Source organism: Mus musculus, chromosome 9, assembly GCF_000001635.26.
Source record: "Mus musculus strain C57BL/6J chromosome 9, GRCm38.p6 C57BL/6J".
NCBI lineage: Eukaryota > Metazoa > Chordata > Mammalia > Rodentia > Muridae > Mus > Mus musculus.
The window spans coordinates 102,885,433-102,908,585 of NC_000075.6; the positions used below are offsets into that span (position 1 = coordinate 102,885,433).

The window sequence follows — 23,153 nt, forward strand, 5'->3', positions numbered from 1 at the left end:
ATGCTTTTCAAACTTCTCCGTATTTGAAAAGATCGTTTGTCACGTGATTTATTGAAAAATCATTTGGGAGGGAAAACTAGAGAGGGATTAGAGTCTGTAATTCAAACCTTGTGTCATTTGTCCCAAAGGCATTCCAAATGACAATAATATTTTTAGTGCTTCTTGTTTTAACATTTGGAAGTAGTGGTGTCATAGATGGGACTGTTTTTCCTTAATTTTTTAAAAAAAATTATTTTTATTTTATTCATACTGATGTTTTGCCTGACTATATGTCTGTTGTGAGGGTGTCAGGTCCCTGGATCTGGAGTTAGAGACAGCTGTAAGCTGCCATGTGGGATTTGAAGAGTAGACAGTGCTCTTAACTGCCGAGCCACATCTCCAACCCCTTCCCTTAACATCTTATGTGCCCTTCAGCAGCAGCTTCTCTGATCTGTGTGTATAGTTGCTTCATTATTCATTTGCTTCATTATTCTTTGCTATGACTTAAGTCCACAGGCTGGAGTGCCTAGGTGAGCCCAGTGCTGCAGTAGGGTATTTATATTGCTTGGTCTGGCTTTGTTGGCTCCTCAGGTTATCCTACCTTGCGGATAGAGAAGAACGACTTGCGAAGTGTCACTCTTCTGGAAGCCAAAGCCAAGGTGAAGGATATCGCAATATCCAGAGAAAGGATCACACTGAAAGATGTCCTCCAAGAAGGTACTCGTGCTCGCTACAGTTTCAGTTCTGTTAAAAAATTGTCTTCATTTTCTATTTCTTTAGACTTTATACAGTGTCGTAGCAGCTTTGATGAACATCTTGATTTTGAAGTGTGATAAAACAGACAAGTATTTGTGACCTATAAATGTATTGTATCCTTATTTCAAGTGATCAGTACCCAGCACCTGTATTTACAATACTTAAATTAGTTTATTCTTTCATGGCTTGTGGATGATCAGGTGTGTGGATGGGCATTGGGGTTAGGCTCAGCGTTTGTAGCCTGAGTGACCTTAGAGAAACCACACAGTATCTCAGAATTTCTGTAGAGTTCACACCATGCTAGTCTTCATCACTCTGAGACTAGCTGAGAGGCGACATGAAATGGTGCATTCGGAAGACTTCTCAGAGTTTGTATTTGACATGTCCAGGGCTCTTTTCACCCCGTCTTGCAGGCCCTTGATCTCGGCTTTGAGTTTTAGGTCTCCATTAAGGAGATGGTGAGATCGGAGGACAGAAATTAACAGTGAAATACTGCATCACACGCGGTTAGATGGCAGATGCTTGTTTCCTCGCTGCAATTTGTTCTGGAATGTGTTTGGTCCGCACAACTGTTCTGTTTGCTGGGCCTCCTGGAAGCTAGTCTCAGCTAAGTGAGGACCTAAGATGCCTTCTGAGAGAGTGGCGCTCAGTTGACGCAGACTCTTATTTCTGTCTGTTCTTCAGAGTAGGAACACTGCTCCTACGGTTGTCTGCTTCCTAACTCAAATAACTAGATAGATCATCTGCAGTCTGAGGAGAGAAACCAGGCCAGACAGCATTTCCTACAGAGTTAGTGGTTATGCTTCCAATTTCCTGTGTTTCCAAACAGGATGCTCATACTTTGAGGAAATTTGGAGCCATGTTTTCCTTGATACTTTTTGGAGCCATAATGGTTTTTTGTTTGTTTGCTTGTTTTTTGTTGTTATTGTTTTGTTTTTTAAGAACTTTAGCTTTCAGAAAAGAAAACATGACTGGCTAATATTTTGAAAAGTGGTGAGGTTCACTGGAGATCTGACTAAGTACAAATCAAACAGTGGTTACACGCCACTTTTCATCTGTTAGATTGGATGAAATTAAAAAGAGATAGCTAGAGATCCAGATGGGGTTACAAGGTGATAAACTGTTATGCACCCTGACCGGTGGCAAGGTAATCTGTGTACACATGTGCTGTAGTGTGGGGTTTGCCCAGTTACTTTTGCATTTAAAGTTTGTGTTTGGAATATCTAAAGGGGACTAGGTTTAGGGAAAAGGAGACACAGCAGGGTGGACGGAAGGACCAGGTCTGTCCTGCTGGGCAGGGATAGAAGGAAGGACCAGGTCTGTCCTGCTGGGCAGGGGTGGAAGGAAGGACCAGGTCTGTCCTGCTGGGCAGGGGTGGAAAGAAGGACCAGGTCTGTCCTGCTGGGCAGGGGTGGAAGGGAGGCACTCCTTTGACAGTACAGAGACTCGGAGGTGTTTGGACAGCTCCAGGCAAAGATTCTCCAAACCCTTCTGCCTGCAGCACCGATGTCACTCAGACTCTGTGACTCAGTGGGACCTTCCACATGAGCACTGGTACCTTTAGCACACACAGTGAGATATTAAAGCCAAGGTGTGTGTAGTGTCCACAGTAAAGCTAAACTCTTTCAGGCATTTCTTTTAAATTATGAAAAAAAAAATGGTCTGTGCGAAAGAATAGCATGTCAGCAATCTTTTTTTTTGAGGATCATCTCATTTAAAAAGTATTTTTAGCAATCAGGAAATTAATAATAAATCTGTAAGGATTTTTGCATTTCTGTTTTACACTGCTGTGCCCCTCGGGAATGTCATAATTTCTTTGCTGTGAGAGCTCCTTAGGAGCACACTTGGCCCTCAGTGACCTGAGAGTTGGGTCACCTCACCTGAGACTGAGGGGTAGAGGCGCCGAGGCCTCTCTGAGCCAGGGTTAGCGTTCCTCACTCTTTCATCATTGAAGTCTGCATCGCAGAAAGAGCGGCCGTTCTCTCCCTCCGTCGTTGCTTTGAGGCAACTACCAGAGACTCAGATGCTCTGGCTGGCACCTGTAACTGCGACAGCACGCCTGACCGACTGTGTTTATTTAGAGAAATTAAGGAAAATAGTCTCAGATATTTAGTCTAGCTATAGGATTTCTCAAGCAACCTGCTTTGTGGGCTTGAATTGCTCTTAACAGCTTTAGTCCGGTTTATTCTGGAGGGAGAATGAACAGCAGCCACACCTGTCAGCTTAGTCGCGGTTACTAGAAAGCTTTGTGATACTGTGAAGATTATTGTATGGCCTCATTAACTGTTATTTTTCCTTTTAGGTACTTTTGGGCGTATTTTCCATGGGATTTTAGTAGATGAAAAAGATCCAAATAAAGAGAAGCAAACATTTGTAAAAACAGTTAAAGGTAGGGATTTTTACATGCTGTTTTCATAAGAGTTTTTTGTTTGTGTTTTTTTGTCAATCACTCAAACTAGCAAAACTCTGTCCCCTGTCTCAGTGTGTGCCAGACCTTTGGAATGACTCTGTACTAGTGTGACTCACAGGCTAATTTTTGCAAATTAGGTTTTTCTCACCAGGTATAGAAATTAGTTTTCTAACTTACTAAACATTTATTAGAAATGAATCCAACAGTAGTTAAATTGCATAATTGCATGCGCTTAACCTATCTGTGTCTAACTTTGAGGTTTTTTTTCCTGTTGAAACTCCCTTATACCATCCTTAATCATATGTAAGAAAACATTGTCATTAGTTTTCAACATATTTATAAAGAAGATAATGAGCTGTGCTCAGATCCACAGTGCCTCATATAGATATTTTTTTACATTGTTTACCTTTTGTTCTCTCCCCCACTTGATCTCTTACACGCTGTGTAGTGCCCTAAGACATGCCTGTTTCTTCAACCCTTACCCTGACTGCCACCCTTTACCCTTACCCGTGTGTTAGGTAAGCAGGTGTTCATGTACATGTGTGCATACATGCAGAGATCCCAGGAGTCAGCCTTAGGATTCTCTAATCAAGTGTTATCCGCCTTTTTGCTTTCTTTTTAAATTATCTTTATTTTATTTTAGTTTAGTTTATGTATATGAATGTTTTGCCTGCATGTGTGTATTTGTACCACCTGGGTGCTCTGGGCCCCTGGGAGGGTGTTAGATCCCCTGGAACAGACAGTTGTCAGACACCAATGGGTAGGTGCTGGGATTTGAACCCAAGTTCTCTGGAAAAGCAGCCAGTACTTCTAACCACTGAGCCATCTCTCCCCAAATCCTCCTTGATCTTTGAGACATCTCTCTCTCTTTCTCTCTGGGACCTAGGGCTTTCCAGTTAGGCTAGGCAGACTGGTCAGCGAGCTCCAGAGATCCACCTGGATCTGCCTCCACAGCTCGGGCTGTAAGCACGTGCCAGCGTGCCCCGCTCTTTTTCATGACCATCAGATTTGCTAGGAAGGCAAGCGCCTTACAGACTAGTCCTTCTTTCCGATCTAAGGAGTGCTCCTTTCTGAGAAAGAAACTAAGCACTTGGCAGAGATTGAGAGGAAATTATTTTTGAGTAGAAGATGTAAAGTTTTTTTGAGATTTACAGTAACTGTTTCTAAATGTACGTAAGGGAGTAGGTGGGAAGGACGGAGGGCTTATGTATATTATTTCTAAAACTTCAGGTTTTACTAGTCATAACTAAAACATCTAGAATTTACTGCCTGTAGTTTAACAAAGTTGCCCGTTTAGAACTTCTACAAATCCTTAAACCCCTCCGCATTCAAACGGTTCAACTCGCTGCTTTGTTTTGTGTTTGTTTCCTCCCCTTAGCTCCCAAAACATTTAATATTTTGTTAGACGATAGTGGGCTTTCTGACTAATTTTGAAGGATAATTTACATGACTCTTTTTACATTTTACTCTTTATAATTATAAGGTTTGAGCCACAAGTATTGTAAAGGAACTGCTTTTTGTTTTCTTATTTTTCTTAAGGAAATACTTTATTTTAATGGCAGTACTTTTGGATTTATAAATACTCCATGCATCATAGTGAGTCCTGAATTCAATCCTGAGTTAGTGTGGAAAGGAAATAAGAGTGATAAGAAAGCGCAGCACAGATCCTGCAGCTCTGTGATAAGCCTTCGCTCTGTGCTGGAGCTGTGGCCACCGCGCCCCCCCCCTCCGCTCCCCAACCCCAGTAACTACTGTGTTCTCCCTGACGGGAGGGAAACAGGAACAAACACAGTGAGTCCTTAGCACTCAGCCATGGCTTATGTGGGCTGGGGACATGCAGTGGTGCTCGTTTGCATAGGCCACATGGCTGAGGTGCTCCACGTTTATCTTTTAGAGTATTGATTCTCTGTTGATGCTGTGTCCTGCTGACAAACATCCCTCACAGGCTGGTGAGCTCTATTTCATCTTAATGCGTGCTGCACAGATAGTAGCTCAACAAAGAATAGGGTTTGGGGGTTTGGGGTTTTGTTTTAGAGAATGCAAATTTTTATGGGGAAAATTGAAGCCTTTTTTTTTTTAAGTTTAATAATTTTGTTCAGAGATCTAATAGATATCCAGTGTCAGTTTCCAAAGACTGAAGTCAGAAATGTCACCTGGATCAAAACCCATGAATTTAGATACTAGAAATAAAATGGAGCCAGGCACAATACACCGTGCTTAGGAGGCGGAGGCAGGAGGATCGGAAGTTGGAGGCCACCTTAGGCTACATACTAAGACTTTGTAACAGTGCAGCAAAGTGTGAAATCTAAGTTCTCTCATCCCCGGAGCCCACAGAAAGGGTGTGACATGGTTCTTCTCACCGTCAGGGGACAACATGGTCCCCAGGTAGTTTTGATTTTTCAAGTAACTTTGTTTTTAAACCGTAATGTGCCTTATGGAACCTTACCAGATTCTGTCATCTGCTCCGGAGTTTCTGTGAAAGCTGCCGTCTCCAGCCAGGGTCTGTCGGCTGCCCTGGGCTGGAGGCTGCTTGTAAGTTACAATGAAAATTGACCCTAGGTAACGAAATGTTAGTGTAACACGTACAGTATTAATCACGGCAGTGGTTTTTGTTTTTGTCTTTGTTTTTAATACATAGACCAAGCATCTGAAGTTCAGGTGACGATGATGCTCACCGAGAGCTGCAAGCTTCGAGGTCTGCACCACAGGTGAGAGCGAGGCTGCGCTTCAGCACCGAGCACAGTGCGACTCCGCACACTTACTCACTTTTTAAGAATGTTATGTCTTGTTCAGAACTGAATTCTTTTGGAAATTCTTTATTTGTTTTCCTTCTGAGTATAAAGGTAAATGCGTGCTCATTGAAAGCAATTTGTAAACAGCAAAGGACGAAGATGGTAGAGAACAGGATGTAAGCTATGTAAATAATAAATGTGCACAACTAAGCTTTCTAAAAGAGTCTACGTATCATGTACCTGTCTCCCTTTAACAAATATGACAGGGTGATGCATACATTAAAGAAAATTGCTACAAAAATTTATATCTATGGAACACCAAGGCCAAAAATAATTAACCATCCATCCTTAGATACAATGAGGTTAATGGTCTGCCATGTACTGTTGAGTGTGTATGCATGCCAGTGTGTGTGTGTGTGTATGTGTGTATGTGTATGCATGCCCGTGTGTGTGTGTGTGTGTGTGTGTGTGTGTGTGTGTAACTACCTGAGATCTTGTATCTAGAAATAGCCATCTATGTATTTGTCTGTAGAGATATTTTATAATAAATTTAGTGTGTTTCCAGTGTACTTTTAAAAAGGACAATGTTTTTTACCTTTAATAAAATTAATTTCTTTATGTAACAATAAAAAAAAAACCTGTTTCTAGGTTTTCATGTTGGTAACTGTAAATCCCTGTCCCCATTTTAATAGGCCACTTAGTGGTTTACTGAATGACTGTACCACGTTTTATTTAATTTATCTCTTATGTATGCTCTTAAAATCATAGTATGATTTCACAAAATGTACCTATTGGAAGAACTTTTAACAACTTCTTCTAGACCAGGAATGATTGGGGACAGCAGCATCAGTATCAAGGCAAAGTTTTTGCATGTTTGTTGACATAGTTTCTATATAGCCCGGGCTCTTCTGGAACTCACTATTTAGACTCCACTGTCTCTGCCACCCGCGTGCTGGTATTAAAGGCACTTTCCACCAAGCTGAGCTGGCAGTCGGGGTATGTTTGTTGGTTTGTTTGAAGCATCATATAGAGAGGTCTAGGAGGTGGTCATGTCTCCGACCCAGAGTTGGAGGGGTACAGACAAGTAAATACCTGGAGCTCATTGGGCAGCCTAGCTGAACCATTGTGTTCCAGGCCAGACAGAGACCAAAGTGGATAACAGTTAAGGAAGGCACATGATGTTGACCTGTGACTTCTATGCACATGCTTAGACTGTACATACTTATATATTCCTACATGTATATACACCACACACAAGTATTGTGTAGACTCTGCTTAGTTTGTATGACTACTGAGAGTTTCACATATCTGAAAAGTGAACCCTGACTCTGTGTGTTAGAAGGCTCTGTGGGCTTCTGGGAAGGCCTTGTGATGTGTGCAGAGGGCACCATTGGCTTCCATTTGGACTTGGGCTGTTACTGAGCTCTGATAAAAGTATGAATACACAGAAATTCCTTCTTTGCATTTTGTTTTTACTTTGGGTTTTGATGGCCTAAAAAGATGACAGCCACATGAAAATGAGTTCAGTGGTAATGAAAACGAGACAGATATTTGGCATTGTGGTGGTGTAAAGAAAATAAGCCAAGAGGAGAAGACAACTGTTTGGACTGAGATTAAACACAGCATAATTCTTGGCTTCTGATCAGCTGAGATGAAGGTGACATTAAAGTCTCTAAGTCTCAGAAGCAGGGGGAAGAGAAAGCGCGTTGTTAATAAGCTCTTTTAGTCTCAGATCCCAAGACGGAGGTTTGCATTAGGTTCATTATTTAATGTAGATTCTGATAATATAAAAGTAAATATTCATTTTCTAAAACTCCATTGAAAAACGAGGCTTTTGAAGAAAAAGTTGAACGCAATATTGAGAAACAGTGAGGGTATTCCTTGGAAGAGTTGAGTAATATAACTCAAGAATGTTGCCTTCAATTGGCCAGATTCAGCCCCAAGAGTAGAAGTCCTCACTTGTTGGGAAATAGACAGCACCCCCCCCCCCCGGCTATATTTGCTTTAAGAAAGGAAGGAAGGAAAGGAAGAAAGAAAAAGAGAGGGAGGGAAGAAAGAAACTAAGTTATATTTGCTAAAAGCCAGAAACACGTCTGGAGCTTTTAGACCCTTTTTAACAGTGTTGTGAGTGAGTGCTTGATGCTGACGCAGACTCTAGAGGAAGCACCTTCTGGCTGATCACTTATGCTCCCGGCCAGTTCCCTGACCCTGTGAAGCTGTAACCGGCAGGACAGAAGCACGTGGCAGGAGTTAATGCAGACAAAGCCACAGACTTTTCCCAAGTAGGAGCTTTAGATCTACCCTAGCCCTGCGCATCCCTTGGCTGAGCAACCTTCCAGGCAGGCACTTACGTTCTCTCATGCAGCTTTAATCTGCACTGCTTCACAGCATCCCTCCATGATGGGCTAGCAGTCTCAGACACCCCACAGAAGGAGAGGCGAAGCAAGTTGGTCAGAGTTCATGTCATCTCGGCTGTGAAGTGACGTTAAGATCCCTAGTTGTGGCAGTAAAGCTGCTGGTATGCTCTATTCCCTGTAGTCCTCCATCTGACCACACGCAGTTAATGGAATACTCAAGGCTGTGCGATTGCTTGCTTCAATTTCATTCACTAACTGCCCGTTTGTACTTAGGATTCAGGTTGGTGTAGAATAATAATAATAATAAAAAAGGTCATCTGGTTTTTTGGTTTTTTTAAAAAAGATTTATTTATTTATTTCATGTGTATGAGTACACTGTAGGTGTCTTCAGACACTCCAGAAGAGGGCATCAGATCTCATTACAGATGGTTGTGAGCCACCATGTGGTTGCTGGGACTTGAACTCAGGACCTCTGGAAGAGCAGTCAGTGCTCTTAACCGCTGAGCCTTCTCTCTAGCTCAAGAGTAATCTTAAGATCAGTACCATAGAGTTTATTGTGCAGGCTCAGTGCACTCAGCAAGAAATGTCACCTGTTTTCAGGTGTCACCTTTTCATTGGTTGTAGTCTGTGAGTCAGAAGGTTTGCTTTGTGTTTTTACATTCTGTGATACAGGTTAAGAATCCCTGACACGTTTGAAAGCATCTTGACATTCTAATTTTTTTGTTAGCTTTGGTTTTTCTACTGGAACTTGTAAGTTTTCTCATATTGAAATGCTTGCATAAATTAAAAATAAACTGCTTTCATTACTTCATGTCTGAAAACCCCTAAGCCGTTTTTTGTTTTTTTGTGTTTTTTTGTGGTGTTTTGGTTTTTTTGTTTTGTTTTGTTTTGTTTTTGTGGTTTGAAGTCCCCATTGGCCCAGAATGCCCAGTGATGGCTGGCCCTTGTTAATGCATAATGACAGGTAGCTTTAGGGTTGTAAGCATGCTCAGCATGGGAGGCAGTTAGGCCCAGCCCCGAAGCCCTGCAGCCCCACCTCGCCTCCGCCTTCTCACCTCTCCTTTACCTCCATCTGTCCATTCTTCGATATCTCAGACCTTTCTGTTTGTCCTCCTTTCCTTTGTAAAATGGGCAGTGAAGAACAGTCATTTATTCTTGGAAACATTTTCATAAAGCTTTTTACTATTTCCAGAGTTTTTCCAGGTTTGGTTTTTGTGTATATGGGTGTTTTGCATGTATGTGTGTATGTCTGTGCACCACATTATGCGGGGCCTGAGGGGGCAGACGAGGCATTGGGTCCCCTGAGACTGTACTTAGAGTCAATTGTGAGGCACCATATGAGTTCTGGGAATCAAACCTGGTCCCTCTGCAAGAGCAGCCAGTGTTCTTAACTACTTAACCACAAGAGTAAACATTTTGGTTTTATTTATCTTATTTGTTGTGTCTGGACAAATGCCATTAATTCTGCTAAGCAATTTCAGTCATGGGTGAAGGGACAGAGATAATCCTTTAGGGTTAAGGAAGTGGCCAGCTCACCTGCTTATCCTGAAGCAGGGTTAGCCCTGATTGATCCTCTAGGTGAAGCTCGAATTGGAGTGAGTGTGTGTGTCTGTGTGTGTGTCTGTGTGTGTGTCTGTGTGTGTGCTTCTGGAAAGGAGGGGCTCTGCAGTCCTTCCTGCATTCTCCTTTATCCTGGGAAGGAAATGTCCAGCAGCCCAGGGGAAAGCACAGGGGCGTAGAATCTGATGACACCTAAATTTCCTTCTCTTTATACTTGATCTTTGTCCATAGGTTCCTAACCACTCTTCAGCTGTAACGCTAAAGTCTTTGATGTGTCCGTCCAGTGCCTCTTAGAGACTGATGCTTCTGGCAATGGGGACACTCTTAGGACACAAAGGCCAAGCAGAAACTTACTGTCATCTCACAAGTCAGAGACAGCGCCTCTTGGTACATTTCTGCAGCTTCCCCTTTGTCTTTGTGGTTGTCCTGTGAATGTGTGGGTTGTGCCTCAGTTTCTTTGAGTTCTTTTCATTTTTTTAAAGATATTTATTTATTATATGTAAGTACACTGTAGCTGTCTTCAGACACCCCAGAAGAGGGCGTCAGATCTCATTATGGATGGTTGTGAGCCACCATGTGGTTGCTGGGATTTGAACTCAGGACCTCTGGAAGAACAGTCATTGCTCTTAACCGCTCAGCCATCTCTCCAGCCCGCTCTTTTCATTTTTTGATCGTTCAGTTGTAAGGTGTTACTTTGTCATTCTTGGGCAACTTTTCACTGTTGATATCCTATTGACTTCTCTTGTTAATGCACCTTTTTATGTTTCATATTAATCTTTTAAAAAACTTTTTGACATTGGTGTTCTGCCTCCAAGTGTGTCTGTGTGAGGGTGTCAGATTCCCTAGAACTGGGGTCACAGACTGCCATGTGGGTGCTAGAACTTGAACTTGGGTCCTTTAGAAGAGCAGCCAGTGCTCTTAACCCCCAAGCCACCTCTCTAGCCCCCATGTACTCATTCTTTATGAAGCCATAAAGAACTAATAAATAGTGCTTTTAGGGTATTGTTATGTATGTGTTTCAAAAATGCATTAAATGTAACCACACAGGAGGTGGCACTGAGTATGTAAATTGAGTCTATGTTATTTCTGGCTTAATAGAGAGGAGGTAATTATTTAAATACTTACAACCTTGGGGAAAGTGAGTTATTTTCATATATCAGCTGGAGTGTCATTACACAGGAGGATGGGACGTGTGTGTGTGTGTGTGTGTGTGTGTGTGTGTATATGAGTGCCATGAGAATTAAAGTATGCAAGATTGTTCAGTGCATTCTTATTTATTGTGTACATAAGAATTGTTTGAAATTCACATGTTACAAGTTTGAAAACTAAGGCCAAGTGGGGGAGGGGAGCAGGGCCCCCATGCACTCCCATATCCACTCTCACAAGCATGCACAAACACACACACACACACACACACACACAATCACTCAGATAGTGAATCTTGTTTACATACACACACACACACACACACACACAGAGTGAATCTTGTTTTCAAAACTCAGGTTCCAAATTCTACTGCAAGCATTTGACTTTGTGACAGTTTCAACCTGTTGGAGACTTTTGATGGTCCCGTTTTATTTGCAGCGGGGATGGGGCCTTTTTGATTTCCAGCGTGACAGTAAAGTCGGTGGGACAGCGTGATGATGAGCTCCGGGCCAAGCTGGCCAAGCAGCCATCAGCTGTCTGCGCCTGGCCTTTAGGGTGGGGATTAACATGGCCGTCAGCAAATCTAATACAAAGGAATTCATTCTGGGTAGTCATTTTTATTCTACAAAGAAAGCTCATACTTATGAGGACTTTTCACATCTGGTTTAAGAAGTAGGCCATTTGTAAATAAATATTTTAATGATAATCTTTTTAAGTGTGTTTGGAATTTCATTTTGCTTTCGATTATCTTTATTACTTTTTATTTAAGATAAATCAGTAAGGTTTTAGATTTCACTTGCATTTTTCCAAATCTCTTATTATTTTCTAGAAACCTCCTTCCTATTACTCATGTGTGCATAGAAGAAGGAGAAAAGCCCATGGTGGTATTGCCATACATGAATTGGGGGAATCTTAAATTATTTCTTCGGCAGTGCAAATTAGTAGAAGCCAATAATCCACAGGTGAGAAAATTTCCCTAAATATGAAAAATTCCTAATGGTTTTGCAAGTAGATATTAATAACCACACACATAGTGTCTAAAGATTAAAAAAAAAAAAGACCTCAGAATGAACCAGGAGATATTTATAAGCTGTCGATTTAGAGGACCGTGAAGATGGCCTGTGGCTTCCCAGTGGAGCACTCTTGGCCCATGCTGTTTCTCATTGTTCGCCACACCTTCATTCATAAATCACCTCTTATGTCCTATGACAGCATCTCAAAGTCTCTTCCGGAGTAACTTCTGAAGACGGCCTAGGATTTCCTTTCTTGGAATAGAAATCATAGCAGAGCGGTCTAACCATATGGTGCCAAGGGCACTGAAGGTTGGAGGTCAGGATCGTGGGGGATAATCAGGAATATCCTTAATGTGCCTGACTGTGAGACGCCACGGTTTAAGTTTCTCTCTTGTCACTACCGACGTGCTGTGGTAGTGATCAGAGAGTCTGTTGGGTGCTTTGCTGTCTGCTATATTTTCTGTTCTTGTTAAATTGATTTTAAGACTTAAAATAGCATACTTCTTGTAGTTAATAAGAAGAACAAACTCAGATCTGCACTGAGTATTTGACTCTTAATGTATATGATATGTCGTTTAAGCTAAAAGACTAAAGCTCTGGTTAGAACCATGTAGTTAGAGGTCGTGGTCTGTGGGTGTCACCAGGAGAGGAACTTCCCTGCCCAGCCTGCAGTGCCGGCGGGCATCTCGAGGAGCGTGTCTGCAGAGAGACTGGTTTTTGGTAGAATGCTGCCCCCACCCCAGGGTGGTGGTGGTGGTGGTGGTGATAATCTGATAAGACCTACTACTACGAAAGAAAAGAGCCAGTCACTAGAGAGATACATGAAAATGATAAGTGTCATGGATAAAGTCTCATCGGTGGTAAATCCTGCTACCCAACAGGGGCTTTTGTAATGGATGAACAGTATTCCGTGCTGCCAGAGCACATCTTGGTTGAGAAATAGGTTTTCAAAATCTCAGTAAGTAGGTCCAAGGGAGTGTTATGGGGTGGGACTGTAGACTCAGGTAATCAGATCCCAAACTAGTTCTGCAGTATCTACAGACTGTGTCATTTCTTTTCCTCTGTTACCACAGGCAATTTCCCAGCAAGATCTGGTCCATATGGCTATTCAGATTGCCTGCGGGATGAGCTACCTGGCGAGGAGAGAAGTGATCCATAGAGACCTGGCTGCTAGGAACTGTGTGTAGGTGTCCGCCGCTCCCTGGGCTTGCCCTCTGTCTGGGAGTCCCGGGGCACACAGACTGTTTGTGGTGATGCTGCATCTTAACACCCTGCTACCTTCTATGTTCATGTCTCTCTCTTCAGCATCGACGACACTCTTCAAGTCAAGATCACAGACAATGCCCTTTCCAGAGACTTGTTTCCTATGGACTACCACTGCCTAGGGGACAACGAGAACAGGCCAGTGAGATGGATGGCTCTGGAAAGTCTGGTTAATAATGAGTTCTCTAGTGCTAGTGACGTGGTAAGTACTGGAGCCCAGGTCAACAGCATGTAGAGAAAAGCTTTCTGTTTCACTACAGTCAGTGTTTTGTTCTTTTAAAAATCTTGGTGCTGTTCCTTGAAATTTTCATCCAGAGAGCCTGTGTACTTAGCTCCCTCTTGGCCCACTTAAAGCAGAGCACCGGCCCAGATCCTGTGTTCTTGCTCACACCAGCTGAGGCAGCACCATTCCCACTGAGGGGCGCTGAGGTTAGGGAGCGGGCGGCCACTATCATCTCCTTGCACAAGTCTCAGGATGCCTGAGTGGCTACTAAAGGCAGAATGGTTGCTTTCTGAGCATGCTCTCTTCTCAGTCTGCAGCCTCTCTCATCTGCAGTCCTGACACTGTTCCTGTTAGGTGTCAGCGTAGTTCTTTCTCCTCTTCCAGAGCACAGAGTTGAGCCCTTCTGCTCAGTGATGTGCTTCCAGAAGCCGCATCTACTCGTCCGTTGTAAGGTTCTGTCCCGCTACTTTTTATTCTAGTCTAGATCATAATCAGCCCAGACTTGGAGGCGCGGGCCTATCGTTCCAGACCCACCTAGGGTACATAGTGACTGTGTATCAAGAAAGAATGAAAAAGTAATATGATTTTTGTTTGTTTTGTTTTTATCTCTTGACTGTTGCACACTGTAGCTGTGTATTTGGAAATTAGATTAAAAAGTTTGGCTATTAAGGTCCCTAAGTCATCATTTGACAATACTACATTACTTGTAAAATAATTGGGATTTGATCTCATGTTTCAACATCTAAGACCTGGGTTGATTGTGTTTGGGCGTCTGGCTTATTTTATTATTCAGAGCTGCCTTTCCATTTCGGCTTGTATGCTTCACACGTCTCCCTTTAATAGTGGGCTACTGACACAGCTCCTACTCGTTACTTACATTGATTAGTGCACATGCTTTCCCCCCGTGTATTGATTTTGCTGGCTCTATAACAAATTGCTCAGGGCTCAGATATAAATGGACTAGACATTATAAGTGTATATCATGCCTTATAGTTTTCATAATTGTTATAATTGTATTCAATTTATATCTGAGAGGAAAAAGAGCCTTTTGTTGGACTAAAAAGGGGAGTATCGTTGAGGTTTGGCCTTTTGCTATGTACTGTGATGCTAAATATCAGCTCCCAAGGCCTGCTGGACCTCAAGGACTAGAGAATCTACACAGAGAACCGACTGACAACGCTGTGGCCTTGCCCCCAAGTCATCCCTGATTGGTGAATAAGATGCCTACAGCCTGTAGCTGGACAGGATTGAGATGGGCAGGGCTCGGGGTTCCCAAGCTTGGGGTTGAGAAAAGGGAGGAGGAGGGAAGAAGGAAGGAGCCATGAATTAGGTGAGTCAGTCCTAAAAGGACAACCATGAGGACTGGCAGTGAAGTTACGGGCAGCCCAGATGGAGCATGGCAAGTGATAACTCCGGGTTACTAATGGGGAAATAGATTCTAGTAGTGTAGAGGATAGATAGCTGCCCAACTCTAGTGCTGATTAAGTCTTGTTATGATGATAAAAGTTTCGTGTATTTTATCTGGGAACTGAATGATCAAAGGTGGGGTAGAAACCCTGACTTGAGATTAAATAATTACAGCAATATTTTATTGCTAAATTCCTTTGGCATAACAATAGTACTTGGTTTTCTTATAGGTCTGTGGTCTATTTAAGCTAGGTTCTTGGCCACCCAAGCAGTGTCAGGCATGGGTTTTGTCTCATGGAGTGGGCCTTAAATCCTGTCACTAGAGGTGTCACTTGGTGGAGAGATGTCTAGTTGGAGGATTCTCTCCTCCATTATTTGGTGACTCCATTTAGATTTCTTTCATATATGTATGTATTTTAAGAAATCTCTGTTGTAGGTTTCCATGTGACTCCTCAAATGGCCCTCCTTCATTTTGTTTTGATCATTGTGAGTCCAGTACTGGACATCTTAACATAATTCTCTAAATTTAGAATACCAACTCCCAGTTCAACAAAGTTCTCCCTCATTACAGCCCATGCTGGTCTTGGGCATGAAATCTTGCCTCAGCCTTCTAAGTGCTAGGATTACAGGCATGTGTTTTGTCTTATTCCAAGTTGAATTGAGCTTAGCATATTATTGTAAGAATGTCCCTTCATTAAATTTAACGTGGCTAACTCCTAAAAATGATCAGATTTTTCCCTTAAATTCTTCCAGACGCATTTCATATGCATAAATACTCCCTATAAGTATCTTTTGCCTTGAATACTTGGGACCAAAAGAAATATTTATGTCTTTTCCTGTGACTATGATAGGCTGTTAGTTTAAAATTCTGCCATCAAGTTGGGGCATTGCATATTGTTTTAAATTCTTAAAGGTTATTGTTACATTCTAACATTGGGGTTAAAAATGCTAACATGTTGAACACATGAACACATGTTGACTTTGCTCTCTTTGGGTGGAGGTGGGATTCGTATTCATTCTCTCTTCTCTCTCTCTTTTCTCTCTTTTCTCTCTCTCTTCTCTCTCTCTCTCTCTTTTTCTCTCCCTCTCTCTCTCTCTCTCTCTCTCTCTCTCTCCCTCTCCCTCTCTCTCTCTCTCTCTCTCTCTCTCTCTCTCTCTCTCTCTCTCTTCTAGGCACAGTTTCTCTGTTTAACCCTGGCTGTCCTTGAACTTGCCCTGTAGACCAGGCTGGTCTTGAACTTAAGGAGCCAAGCACCTCTATCTCCTGAGCGCTAGGAGGGGTTGTAAAGGTTGTACACTGAGGTTGAAACTCAGTGTCATTTCTTAAGGGTGCTGAACAGTTTTCACCATCAGGTACTAAGAACTGTAACCCTGCTCCCACTGAATCTGCACATGGGAAGTGCACACTTGCAGGTGTGTAAGTGCATACTTGCAGGTGTAGCTCAGGACCCTTTTTTCTCCTTGAAAGAACCTTATAGTTCTGCAGTTTTGTAGTTAAGGAGTCTTCATGATTTGCTTAGAAACACACTGGTTGGTTGTTTTGTCATAATAGTAACGCATTGCCACTTTGGGCTTTGTTTTTGTAATTCTATCTGGAAACATCCAATATGTTGGTACATTAAGATTCTAATAACGTTAACATCAGCTTTTAACTGTCAGCTTAGGAAGTACACACAACCAGATCCAGCTAGTTACGAATGTCTAGTATGCCAAGATGGGACCTCACATAGGCACTCTGAAGACGTCTGGGTATTGTTCTTGTTCTATGTTTTTGCCAAATGTAGGCACAACTTCAGATGTCTGTTACGACTTTTTTCCCTTTATTTGAAAAAATACTTTTTGATTGATGCCTCCTTTGAATTATTTAGATAATTATAGTAGCTAACACAGTTCAGCTGTCAAGAGTCTGCCACCGATTGAGTGGTGAATGCAATCAGGAAAGCACAGTTGAGAGTTTCATGTTGTTTTTCCTCGTCTTTGTGGTACTACATTGTGTTTAAAAAGCATTTTCTTGGGAAAAACAAATCAAAGAAATGACTTCCATGCTAATCTTATCAGCATGGTTTATGGCACTCGGGGGATCCTTTTTAAGGCATGTGAATAGTTACTAGGCCATAGAGCAAATCAAATGCCCCCCATGTGCCTGCTGTTTCTTTCTAGACACCGGTGGACATTGTCCTGGGAGCAGAGTCTGCAGTCATTCAGAGCCTGCATCTGCAGCATGCTCCATCTTGCTCCAGTCCGCCAAGTGCTCTAGCGGCCATCGCCAGATACTGAGTAGGCTCAGTCAGGAGACTCATGTACAGCGGGTGGTGTCTAAGGGAAAGCTGGAGTTTCTGAAAGACGCTTCTTATTTTCAAAAGCAGAGAACTCTTTCTGTCTCATATTTTCCATTACTAATTTTAGGTAGGGCTTAGAAGATCCTCAGTAGTTAGTTGTGTGTTTCCTTCATGGTTGCAGATTTTATACACCAACAATCTTAGACCTATTATTTCAGTATCAAATTCACATTAAGAGAATTAGTGTAGGGACAGAAGAACAATGTAGACATGAAAGGATCAGTTTAGACCATGGTTTAGGAAATAGAGATTTAAGATTTAATGTTCTTGATGTTAGGGTCCTGCTTCATTGTATTGCTCTAGCGTTGGTTGTCCTGGCGTTTCTTAAGAACGAGCAGTACAGGGATCACTCTAAGAACAGTTGCTGTATTTCCAGACGTGGTCGACTCCCCTGGCAGTGTTGTCTGCAGTACTGCTCTCTCAGGATCTCACGCGTCTCTGAGCATCTCTCCTCTGGAGCGCTTTGGAGACGTGCTCCTACTCTCTGCTCCTACTGTCTCCCTTAGAAGACCCCAGGATTCCGATGAAGCCCTGTGCGAGTGTCTGCTGGCGGAGAAAGTGGCGTGAGCAGCCAGTTCTGTGATAGCCGTCGGTTGCGTGTAGGTCTGCAGGTGTCTAAGGATTGGTCACACCAGCAGCTGCAGATGCTGGCTTTTGAGGAAGGCGGATAGACCCAGTAGCTCAGGACACAGGCTGCATTCCTCCAGCTCTGCAGCCTGGGGAGTCCAGCATGAGGGCACTGATCAGTGTCCTGCTTTCTGCTATTTCTTCACATGGCAGAGGGAAGAGTGGGGTTTGCTGAGGTCTTTATAAGACTTTATAAGCTCCCATTCCTGGGAGCTCCACCTTTATGGTGTTAACTCCTCCCATAGCCCCACCCGCTAGCTTTATCACACTGGGCATCGGGAGTTCAAAATGTACACATGGTGGAGGCATGGTGGAGTCTCTCAAGTTCTGCTGCTGGGCCTCCTAATTCACACCCCTCATGTAGTAGATCGCTTTCATTCCTTCCTGACGTTCCTTCCTCATTTGCCTAAAATCAGTCTCATCAGATGTGAGTGAGCCTCAAGGTATGATTTATACTCAGGTGAATTTGTTTTCAGCTCTAAGTTTAGGAAAGGAAGCAAGTTACCGACTTCCAGAAACGCAGCGGTGGGACGGGTTCAAGTTGGTGCATCTGTCTCCAAAAGCGTAAAACAGGAAGGGAAAGAAACCCAACAAACACAGTGCACCTTAGACTCAAGCAGGCCTCTAGCTCAGTGCCTTGCCATCCAGGACCCTGGTCCCTTCATCAACAGCTGCCCATGAAAGTTCATTTGTGGCTCTCCACTGGGGTCCCAGCCAGGCAGGGCAGAGCATGAGAGTATCCCGTCACACGTTTCCAGTGAGTGCTAAGGTTTCGTCTCAGTTAACTGGCTGGGGCGATTGCTCTGCTGAAGCCTGTCTGGCATTTTAAATTCCCAGAGGACTCACACAGAAGCTGCCCCATTCAGTGACCTCACCCTCATACGTTAAGATGAAAACAATTGTGTACTTTCTGACAAACCATGCCAGTATATATTGTTCATTAAAAAAAAAAAAAAAAACCTAGTTTTTGTCCTTCATTTTAAATAACAAGGTCAGAAGCTATGTCTCTTGGCGCATGTCTGTAGTCTCAGCACTTTAGGAAGTTGGGGAAGGGAAGTTGTTGGAGTCTCAGGCCAGCCTGGGTTACAGAGAGAGACCTGCCCCCACCAGTGCCACCACCACCACTCGCAAAATAGAGGCTAGCATTCATCTGCACCTGTTACTTATACCTCCTTCTGTCAAAGATGGCCTGATGCTCACTGGTGAAAGGACAGCAGATTCTGAAAGGCTTTGCTATTCTGGCAATGCTGCCCCTGAGCACATGGATAGTGGGGGAACTGTGTTCAACCCCCACCCCCATTCTCCAAATGACAGGTGGGAAATTCTAACCCCTGAAACTAAGACTATAACTTTAAGAACACCTAGGACTTCCAGTGACCAGTAGAAGCTGGAATTAGGAAGGAAGGGATCACCTTTTAGAGCAATATTTAATGTCATTCCATTATGGATTTTTTGTTTTGTTTTGTTTTATAGATTCTGTTAAAAATGTGGCTATTGTTCACTAATATAGGTTGAATAGCCTTCGTCCAAAATGCTTGGGTTTTTTTCCCTAGACTTAATACATACATACATACATACATACATACATACATATGCTGTATAAATGGGACTCAAATCTAAACACAGGTCTGTTTTGTGTAATATTTTTAATGATTTTGTGCATGAAACAGTTTCATGGCATGGAAATTTCTTTATTGTAGTGTCAGCTCTATAACTTAGATTTTGGTGTGTTTTGCATTAGGGATATTCAACCTGTGAAAGGCTTTTTTAAAAACAATCTGTGTATTTTACACAGTGTCTCCAGATTTTGTTCGTACTGAAACAGTAACCTCCAGCTTTGTGCTCTGGGTGTGGATGTGCTGTGTGCCCCACCCAGCTCTGCCCTTTCACTCACTGAGATGTGTGCTTGGCCAGCCATAGGTTTCACCTGCTTCCTCGCCTGGTAACCTAAGCTGCCAGCGTGAGGTTCAAGGGTTTGTTGTGAAAACTGAATGTGATTGGAGGCTCATCGCAAAGCACTGGTGAGAACCCTTTAGCTCCTACACAGGTGCTGCCCCCTCTCCCCAGCGTTGACGTGAACTCAGGTTCACAGGTGGCAGCAGGTTGTCCCCACCGTGCCCTGGACAGCAGCATAGCCGCAGCTCTGGGTGGTGGTGGAGCCTGCCTTCCACTGCTCGTTCTTCTCATGAAGGGAAGGCCCGAGTCAGCCGGCCGGGCCTTGCAGTGCCTCTGCTTGGGCTCTGCGCTTACTGTTCATCCCCTTACTGGTTTTAGGTAACTCTGACTTTTACTCAGCTGGACAGTATCTTTTCAGGGTGTTCCTAAAAGTTGTAAATGGTGACAACAACACATTGTCTCTCTGTGCATGCTAGGGTTCCATCCCTCGCTCTGCAAAATAAGCAGATCAGAAACCCATGACTGCTTCTATGTTATGTAATCTGCATGTCTCGCTTACTGAGGGAATCTTCTGTCCATCTAGGTTGTTCTCCATTTCCCACCGTAATTCGTTAACTTAGGGGTAGCATGGTGAATAGCCAGTGATAGAAGTGGTTTCTTTGAACGGACCTAGTTACTTAGACCAAATGATACAAATGTTAACATTGAAGAATTAATGCATTTTAATGCTTTCTTTCCTACACCAGCTGGAGAAACTAGCCAGTATGGTAGCTTTTGTTTTATGAGCAGTACTCACTTTATTTAGGAGTTTGTTCAGTTGCTATTTGTGACCTGTCTGTAGTCACCAGCGCCCAGTTTTAGAATGTTCCCCTCATTGTGCTGCTGTCCTCTCCTAGTGGGCCTTTGGAGTGACGCTGTGGGAGCTCATGACTCTGGGCCAGACGCCCTACGTGGACATCGACCCCTTTGAGATGGCCGCTTACCTGAAAGATGGTTACCGAATAGCCCAGCCAATCAACTGCCCTGATGAACTGTGAGTTTTTTGGATCTCAGACATGAGCCTTGGTGCATTTACTATGTTACTATAAAGCAGGAAAGCACGTAAGATACTCCTTCAGAGTAAAGAAAAAAGTAGAGGACAGAACTCAGTGCTGACCTCTGCTCTCCACAGACATGCACAGACACATGCATACAACCACACAGACATGCACATAGACTACATGACAGTAAACACAGACAGAGACAGACACCTTTCTCATCCTGGCCTTGCCTTCCTTCCTTGCCTCCATCATGGCGGTGGGGTACACAGGGCCTGGTTGGGATGGTGGCACAGCAATGTGTTGTCTACAGAGGCCCTAAAAGGTTTCCCTGCCAGTTTTAGATAGTAGCTTTGCTGTAGATCCAGGAGTCTTAATTTCAGGTAACACTTCTTCCTAGTTCTTCCTCAACAGCGTCCAGGACAACGCAGCCTGTTATTCTGACTGTTCTGTGTATTTACACAAAGCTCTGAACTTTCTGAGTATTGTATTCTCATAAAGAACTGAAGATGGTTGTGTGTAATCCAAAGAACTTAACTTCCTTTAATCCTGAAGCTGCTAACAGTACAGCTAAGCGATTGCTCATGGCTGTCCTCCCCAGCAGCCCATTAAACAGAGCACATAACTGGCAGGACGCTGACGGAGGCCTGACACGTTTCCATGTCACTGCAGGTTTGCTGTGATGGCCTGTTGCTGGGCCTTGGACCCTGAGGAGAGGCCTAAGTTCCAGCAGCTGGTCCAGTGCCTCACAGAGTTCCACGCTGCCCTGGGAGCCTACGTCTGACTTCTCTCCCAGCTCCGCCACTCAGAAGAAAGTGCCTGTCTGTCACGGATGCCCCTCGTGCAGCGCAGTGCCTGCAGGGGCACACTGTCTCCAGATCACCCAGCCTTAGCAGTGCTTCCAAACCTCAGCTTTTAACGATGACGTAATAACGCAGAGTGTTTTCTAGATACCACTTTTACTAGGTTGAACCAAAAGGGGTTTTGTACATTTTTTGGCCAAAAATTTTTTTAAAATATAGTGACTTTGGACTAGGGGGTGCATTCTTTTAAAAAATGAATAAACAGTTTTAAAAATTATTTAGACACAGATATTTGGAATAGCTGTCTTAGTGCCAACTGCTTTTATTCTTAATGTTTTACTTCATTGAAGTAATGTAGGTGACTCACCTTTAAAGCTATTTTAATATTTTGGTCACTACTTTTGGGAGTGGTTTGTCTTCAAAATGCGGTACTTTTCTTAGGAAAAACAACATTACGAAGTTGTCTGGTTTGCCTTATACGAAGAAAGATAGTATATTAGGAAAATTGAAAAAGTAAAAAGAAAAAGAAATTACAAAGTAAAAATAAAAAAAAAAAAACATATCGCCCCCGCATGGAAAATCGCTTGTTTAGTGACCATGGCTCTGCTCACATTTGGGGAAGCAGGTCTGAGTTCACATCTCAGTCAGCTTTCCTGTGAGCTGGAAGAAGGCTGGGGCAGGCTTGTGGAAAACAGTGGTGACCTTATTTATTTTTGCTCTCCGGGGAAGGAGAGGACACAGTTCCTGACAGTGACCCCTCTCTACTGCTGCGGTTCCCTCTGTGCACGCCTGGGCGGAGCTACGCACAGAGCCGGTGCTTCTGTTGTTGTGGGTTTGGGGGGTTTTAGTTTTGGTTTTTGGTTTAAATTGGTAATTTTTATGCTTATCTTCAAGGCTGGCTTAAGTATAAATTTGTTTTTTTAAAACACTTGAAAAATTAAAGGACTCATTTTATATGCTGGTATTCAAAATACTGCTCACAGTGTGTGACTGTTGGTCGTGTCCTGAAAGTCTTGGAGTCACATTTTATCCCCTGAGAGTTTGACTCAGGTTCCAAAACCCTAACAGAAGAACAGCTGACTCTGCTCAGCCGCCAGGGCCTGTTAAGAAGTTGGAGTTACTCCTACAAGGACTTATCATGGAGAGAGTCCACAAATACATGTATGTAGTTACACACAGGTTTGGTCTACCTAAGGGATTGTCACCTGGGCCTGTGAAGTGACTGGGCCTGCAGCTACTGCCTCTGTGTCTGTCCTCTCAGGGATGTGAGGGAGAACATGGGTCTGTTCTATTAAAATAAGTCTTGTGAATAAAGAGAGTATCTGAAAAGACAGCTTCCACAGTCCAAGGCTCCAGGAGGCAAGCCAGGAGCTCAGTGTCCCGCATAGGGCGTCCTGCATATGGTGTCTTGTTTATGATATGCTTTGTCCTCAAATGTCTGGGTTTTAAAATGCCTCCTTTGAACCTTTTGTAACTTAAGCCACTTTGTTAATAGCCTGCATCTTAGAAGGGATTCAGTCAATGAGTGCTAGTGCGTACATTACACACTAGTACTTCAAGTCAGCATCCAGTCAGCCAGTGTGTACATTACCTACACAGAGCAGT

At 43.2% G+C, this 23,153-nt stretch overlaps 1 protein-coding gene across 3 annotated transcripts in view; it reads left to right on the forward strand.

The window, feature by feature from the left end:
- The window catches only part of Ryk (receptor-like tyrosine kinase), a 73,388-nt gene extending 50,513 nt beyond the window's left edge, over positions 1-22,875 (forward strand). For 2 of the 3 annotated variants that reach the window (NM_001042607.1, NM_001284258.1), the window contains 8 exons: positions 571-696; positions 3,038-3,124; positions 5,784-5,853; positions 11,770-11,902; positions 13,027-13,136; positions 13,259-13,418; positions 20,605-20,741; positions 21,418-22,875. In NM_001042607.1, coding sequence (NP_001036072.1) covers positions 571-696; positions 3,038-3,124; positions 5,784-5,853; positions 11,770-11,902; positions 13,027-13,136; positions 13,259-13,418; positions 20,605-20,741; positions 21,418-21,529 — 935 coding nt within the window. In that variant the 3' untranslated portion in view covers positions 21,530-22,875. Of the gene's footprint in view, positions 1-561; positions 697-3,037; positions 3,125-5,783; positions 5,854-11,769; positions 11,903-13,026; positions 13,137-13,258; positions 13,419-20,604; positions 20,742-21,417 lie in introns of all 3 variants that reach the window. The other variant, NM_013649.3, reaches the window with a different exon arrangement.
- Positions 22,876-23,153: the final 278 nt, after the last annotated feature.